We start from the raw sequence: 7,329 nt of genomic DNA, 5'->3' as shown, positions 1-7,329 counted from the left end.
CTGAGACTTCATTTTGTTCAGACTTTATTTGCTTATCAAGAAATAATTCAATAAAATACAGACATCGATGGGGTGATACTGAGAATAACGCAATTATCATGAGGAAATTGCGAATTGTGAATTTTATTAACTCTATCACATATGATATGTTTGAGATACAGTATTGAATCGTAATATATCGGACATTCCAGTTATTCATTGCGTTCATCGTCGTTTAATGAAATTCGGTGCTGATTACGAGAATTCAAGAGATTTTACAATTCCCGATTGATGGTGATATGAATCAAAGGTTTTTTTTATCCAGAAAATAATTAGAGCGATTCAGGCCCTATTTTGAATCGCTACAATTGATATCTGGTAAGGGTTTCGTATCATTTATACCAAAATAGTATTTTCTTCTTCTTCTATCCTCATAAAAGTACTCTCAATCAATATTATTCATTTACATGATATGTAACTTTAGCAAGGATATGGTTTTTCGTTTCATATAAGTTATTGGGTCCCACTCTCTCTCTGCCTCTTCCTGGAGTTCATTTGGGTCTAATGATGCACAGCATCAGCTACTATTCTACTTTTCTACGCATCTCTTGGGTGATTTACCCCTATTTTTTTTTTGACAAAGAAAGGTGGGGAATGAAGATAGGTTCATTATCCTTGCTTATCCAATATACTATTTTTTATTAAATATGATATGTTTAATATTTGTATTGTTTGTATAATGCAATATCAACGTGACGCTTGACGTTATAATATTTAAATACCACAATTTTTACTTTCGATATGTTTATTTTTCATTCAACTCTCCTTTCGTCACTTTTTTCTTTCAAAGTTTACACTGTTAGGAACTTTCCGTTGACGAGAGTCGCACAAGTTGGAGAATTAATTTTCTATTTCTATGCGGTGAGAAAAATTCAATAGAAATTACGAGAGAAAGCGGAAATTACGGAAAATATACGCTGTCGAAAGTTTAACAATTTTTTATAGTTGAGTTAAATAGACGTAGAAAAAATAACGTGTCAATTTTGTTTCAGAATTTACTGAAGATATCTGATTTAATCTCTTCGATTCCGAGGAAAATTTCGAGTAATTGATTCTTGGTATTTATTTTCACTGAATATTTCTCTCCGCGTACGGAAATTGAATGAAGAGGAGTGGCGGAGGAATGAATAGAGAAAAATTGCAGAGACATTTGTATAAGTTTTTATAATAGCAGTGGCCGAATAATTAAAGAGACTCCAACATCTGGCAATATTCCATTTTGGAATTCAACAGAAAAAAATCCTAACAGTGCAGACAGTACAAAAATCAAATTCTAAACTGCCGTTTTCCGCGTTTCTTCTTTAACTCTAAATAATTCACTAAATACTTTCAACCTGATGCCCTCGTCCGCCCAAAAGGACGAATAATCATAAATAGATAAACCTTGGACACTCGCATGTAAAAATAATCCCCAAATAAAAAGGATTATGCGCAACTCGATGGAAATTCTGCCCTCTCAAAGTCTGAAATAGAATTGTCACTTTGCGATTTGTCTTAAATTCCGTTTGGATTGCGAAGTCGCGGGGGACGTGCATCAAAAGCACACTTACAGGTACAGTGGTGGGAAGCATATAATTGATATGTACACGATAAATTCTCAGATATAATCAACAGATGGAGAAAGAAATCGAAAATATTATACTGTCGTGTAGTCGCACGTTACTCCGAATGGCCCACGCCTTAAATTCATTCGTCGCATGGGGTGACTCCACCCTAATTTATTCCTTCCACGTACATCCGTGATAAGGATAAACAACCCAAATATTGTGACTACCGTGGTAATATCACAAGTCCTCTGAAATTATCGGGTGTTTCTCGATGGCTTCGTGCACGGATAAATTTTCAGCGAAAAATATTCCACTGGGGAAAAAACCCAGAGTGCCGCAGAGGGAACAAATGTTCAAGTGTTCAAGGGCTGGTACGTGAAGATTTTCTGTATTATACGACCTTTTCACACAAATTCTGGAAAAACTCACGTGCAAGCATCAGAAGAGTTTTCTCAGTCGTAGAATCTTCCCAAAAAATTTCTCTTCATGACGGTACGAAAATGTCAAATATAAATTTCAAATGCACAGCACGAGAAATTTTTATGTATTAAACAAATACCCGATCAATTCTGGAGCACAAGTGGCATTCGTCGAAGTATTTTTTCCACTCGGATTAGCTGATCGATAGAGCAATTTGAAGTTAACAACAGAGAGCTACTGTAAAACACTCACCATTAAATTCAGAGGTACCGGTCAATATCCGGGATGAAATATTGAAACTAAAACTGCCTGAAGTACTGGACATCCGAGAAAAGAAAATATTCCACGAATAACTGAACCCTAAGGGAACTTCCTTAAAAAAAATGCAGTGCACAATCAATTTCACTGAGTAACACCTGAAAGTTTTCACATTCATCTGGTATTTCCGGATAAATCCTCAAAAATTTTCCTTGCATAGCACTCCAATTTTTCTAACGCATTTCCCTTCTTGCGGCATGCCTCAAAGATTCAATTAACTGAGTCCATTAATTTTTTACTCCACCATCCCTGACATTAAACTCGCAATTAATTAATCTCTGCTGAATTCATAGAAAGTCCAGACAGAGTGAAAATGAAAAGAACGAAGAAAGGGAGATAAAAAAAAGGTAATCCCTTTTCATCAAAGAAATAGCCTCATCATTGTAGAGATTTGTCCCTCGTCCCCCAAATGTCTCCATAAATTGTATATAACACCGATATAGGAAATAGCCCCCCGAATAATAATCTAGGCCATAAACATATTAGAATCTCCATAACATGATTATCATCGTTATCGGATTCTAGAAATCATGTGATCCCTCGAGTCCCTGTTATTACATCTAGCCCCAGGCAAATACCTGGTGAATCCTTCCATTATCCCTTTTGTTTCATCTTCCCTGGTTCCATGTAACTCGTGCATGAATACGCAAAGCTTTAAGCTCGAAAAGGGTAAGAAGATGATTGTTAAGTTTTTTTTTCATCCTTAGTATTATAAATACGAAGAGATACTGCTCTCTGGTTCCCTCAGCTCACAAAGCGCGAACATGAGCCGAGGGAATGAAGAACAATGGAAAAGACACTTCACATCGACAAATTTTCAACCATCAATTTTAAATAATTCAATGTATAACGGAATAAAAAAGAGACTGGTATCTCGAGTGTGGGATATTTTGCACTATTCTCACAGCATCATGGGGACCAGTCGTCTGTTACTGGAGAATTCAATTCAAATTATTTTTAAATAATTGAAACAAAGTTTACAGGAGAGCATTGGATTGAAGGATAAAGTATTCTTCATTAGAAAATTTGGGAGCGATATTTATCTTCTAATTGGAAACACGTAATTCTTCAGTCCAAAATGTATCCTTCATTGAAATTTTTTTCATTCAGGGTCAGGTAGATTTTAAATAGTGGGATAGCATCAAAGAAGATAGTTCGAAATTAATTTTCAACTGCGAAGATGTTGACGAGGTTCCCGAGGAATTGATGAGTCAGTATTTGAAAAATTGAGAATATATTGTTGAATATCGTATAAAAATTTATCGCGATGCTGTGGGAATAGTGCAGAATGTCTCGTATACAAAATTGATATTAGAGGGCACCTCAGCCATTACCCGCGTCACTGCTCTCCCACATATTTTCACGTTGTGGATTATTTGAAATTCCAACTGTCTCGTAAAACTGGAGTGAATAAAGTTTGATCTGCCCTCGGGATCCATCAACGGGAAAAACCGCAGGAGGCAGGAGCGATGACGCGTTTCATAACTGCCTTCTGCCATTTGAGGAATATTTTTAATCGAGGAAGCCGGTATTGACGAGTTTCTCCAGGAAGAACTTGACATCACCGAGCTCCGAGTCCTTGATTCCTAGGGATTTTAGCATACCCAAATCTCCATTCTCCACTGCCATGAATACGGAACGCAGATGCTCGAGATCGGAACGCATGAGGTGGAGGGCAGCCCCGAAATCCTCGATCGTTTGAGATTCTGGGGAGGAGATGTATTGAATGATTAATTTTTTTTTTTCAAATCAGGGGAGAATTGGGGATTTATCAGAGCTGTTGGGACCAGATGGATGAGTGTGGAGAAATGGATGACGTCTGGTGAACGCCATTCGAATTGCCAACGAGGTGAGAATTTATGGGGGACATCAGAGTGGTGATGACTCGGGGGAATCTCAAATGAGACTTCAAATGAGACTTCGGATTCCTAGGGGCTGAATACACAAAAATCTCAACTTGTGGATTTATCATTGTGTTTAAGGATCATCGTGATTTCTCGTCAACACATGAATTCTCAATTCTACGGGCTGTGCCCGGATTATTCGACAATTTACTGAGAAAATTCTTCAATTTGTCAACTAAATATCATCGATAATCCCAATGTTTTCGCCTTAGAATAATCAGCTAATTCCCTGATGAGATGTATTTACTGGAGTCATTACAAATACTGAATTTCCGTAATTAATTGGATATCAGTAATAATTTCTGGTTTACAGAAACTGAAATTGTATTTTTTAAATTGATAAATCATGAAGACATTTTGAAAATAAAAATTCTCACGCCATAATTGATTTTAAATTATATTTTTTCCAATGAATTTTCTCAGAGAAAATAATTAGTTTGCTTCTTCGAATGGTTCGACAACTCGTATATGTCTCTCGTATATGTCAGCTTTGAAACTCACCGGAAAGAGCAATAGCGACCATGTTTACACCACCAAGAGGAGCCAGGGCGTCCCTCGCTTTGCTTCCGAATAATTTCTCCAAGTAATTGGGTCCGTGGCTGGCCAAGAGTGACTGCAAGAAACTCGCCGTTTCCTCCACCGGTGGTCTTTTTGCTATAAAAATCAATTCCGGTCAATTCCCCTCCACCCACATCTACTCCGGAAAAACTTCACCAATGGCATTTTCTCACCGAAAATAAACCCAATAAAGACAAAAAAAAAAATAACCTGGATAATTAAATTACCCATCTATTTCTACTCCACTGAGTTTCTACTAAGAACTAGAAAAATTCAGATTTCATGAAATAATTTTATCTTCAACCGCAAAATTTTCGAATCTCGTATAAAAAATTAATCCCGTATATCTTCCGTATTTTTGATAAATAAAGAAATAAATTTTTTTGAAAATACATGGGTTTAGGGAATAGGAATTGTTGAAGAATTCATAGAGCCTTGAGATTACCAGCTGTGCAGAGGCGCGAATCTTCGTCATAACCATCAGTGCAATCCGGGGCTCCATCGCACAGGTACTGAATCGAAATACATGTGCCATCACCAGGACACTTGAATGGCTCGTAAGGATGGCATGCATCACCTGAAAGTACGAGATCCACTCTATTATTTCCAACCACTCGAAAATACAACACAACATGCTGCACTCAAAGTGCTCTGCACGTAATTCCATGGAATCCGTGTTACCACTTGAAAAGTTGTACTCCCCGAGGAAATTTCACCAGGTACACGTAAAATAATTAATTCCCACCAATTCCACGGTAATAACATAAAATACTCCCAACTAGAAGCTGGAGGGGCCGACGGTAACGAGTTCGATTGAAATTTCCTGGCTCGAGGGTGTCGTAAATACAGGAGCAACCGTTTCCCCTCGTATTTGACAACCGCAAGCTTTAACAACCAGGTAAATGCATCAATCCTATCCTCGACGAAATAGCCCACCCGACCTTGATAAACTCACGTCGTTGATTTGCCGTTGACATATACAATCTGACCCAAATTGCACCTGAATTTCCGAGGAACAATTTCCTCACATTCCCCAGCTCTTCCATAACTCCCTCCTCTCTCTACCACCCCCTTACCCATATCATCGGCAATATTAAAGCTCATCGTAGCATGTGTCTATAAAAAAAATCCCATAACACATTTTTTTCTCGTTTCGGCCTCTCCGTCGAGGGGAGCAACTGTTGCTCGCATCAGACTTCTATCGATCCACAAAGAATGGAAACGAATGAGCTTAGCCGAAAGGGCACTCCCACTTGAGTACACAAGAACTCTACAATATACCGAGTACATCGCAATTCCACACCGCGACTAAAAATATAAGTAAAAAATATAAGTAAAAAAAGGGTGTATGAAATTGAATGGAGATGAATACTTACCGGAGCGTTTGGAGTGTGAGTGGCTGTAAAATCGGCTAAGATCGATGGCCGTGGTTGTCGGAGGGAAAAGAGCACAGGCCGTGAGGGCGAGGCCAATAGCCAAACTCGTGGAAAATTCTCGCACCATTATTCTTCCTTGTGAAATAAAAGAAAAAAAAAGAAAGAGTGGGTAAATGTTACCCAGTGAGTGAAGTGTTACCCGTTGTCACTCCGCGGGAATTCGATCTGACGATATGAAAATAAAAAATATATATAAATGAATAAATAAATAAAAATAATGCACACCCTTAGGGAATTGTCGGAGGGCTTGACGAGAACGACGATGTTGGTCGTAATGCACGTCGAAGCGCAACTCCCTGGTGAAGACGACGGTGTGCCTTCCACGCGGACTCTCAGCGCGTTTGCGAATAAACCGATAGCACACAGGTTTTATCCGTATGTCGACGGAGGTGCCTGCGTAGTGATAAAAACAAATTGTTGGGGGGAATTGGCCAATGGGGGCTTGCTCCAGCTGGTGGACGGCACCTATCGGAGGACGCCGTTGGCTCATTACTCAGTCACCCCTGGATGGTGTACACCCACGCTATTCTCCAGCAGTTTCCCTCTCTGTTTTTACCAAAAATTCCCCTTACAAGTCATCGATTTCCCCTCGGACGGTGCCAATAATCAACGATACCTTCAATACATTTATAAATTGTTAATGATAAATCGTTAATTGATTGCTGTTTTTATTTTTTAGTTTTAATCAATTTTTTCAGTGAGCTGCTGGGGCCCTTTTGGTTGGCAATTTGGAGGGTGTGGATCTAATGTGTTTTTACTGAAAACTCCCCTCTCTATTCATTGATTCCCGGTTGGGGTGTCCTTCTTGCTTCAACGTACCGAAATGCTGAATCGACCCGAACTAGGGGGTTGCGGGGAAATGTGGTGCACATGAGCAATGGCTACACCGGCTCATGTGCCCAATCAAAGGGGGTTGACTGAAGTGGAGGCTCAGTTCTGGGGGTTTAAGTGACCCCAGCGGCATCGTAGTACTGCACCCCAAGAGAGGGAGGGCGCAACACGCAATGCTGGGGTGGTTTTTTTTATTAACCAAGTTTTTATTGCAGTGCTGGGGTGTCCATCAAGTCGACGGGGTGAATTTTATTTTCTGCTGTACGAATGCTTTTT

General features: G+C 39.1%; 1 protein-coding gene across 1 annotated transcript in view; it reads right to left on the bottom strand.

Moving 5' to 3' along the window:
- Nucleotides 1-7: 7 nt before the first annotated feature.
- LOC105269528 (prohormone-4) overlaps nt 8-7,329 on the bottom strand; it is a 10,359-nt gene continuing 3,037 nt past the window's right edge. Inside the window, exons 2-6 of the mRNA XM_011309859.1 lie at nt 6,448-6,838; nt 6,163-6,297; nt 5,232-5,363; nt 4,730-4,882; nt 8-4,030 (exon numbers count right to left, since the gene is read on the bottom strand). Of these exons, the coding sequence (XP_011308161.1) occupies nt 3,837-4,030; nt 4,730-4,882; nt 5,232-5,363; nt 6,163-6,297; nt 6,448-6,712 (879 nt within the window). The 5' untranslated portion in view covers nt 6,713-6,838 and the 3' untranslated portion in view covers nt 8-3,836. The remainder of the gene's footprint in view (nt 4,031-4,729; nt 4,883-5,231; nt 5,364-6,162; nt 6,298-6,447; nt 6,839-7,329) is intronic.

Source organism: Fopius arisanus, unplaced genomic scaffold, assembly GCF_000806365.1.
Source record: "Fopius arisanus strain USDA-PBARC FA_bdor unplaced genomic scaffold, ASM80636v1 scaffold00003, whole genome shotgun sequence".
Taxonomy (NCBI): Eukaryota; Metazoa; Arthropoda; class Insecta; order Hymenoptera; family Braconidae; genus Fopius; species Fopius arisanus.
Note: the sequence above shows the minus strand (reverse complement) of the source record. Positions and strands in the feature narration are given on the sequence as shown.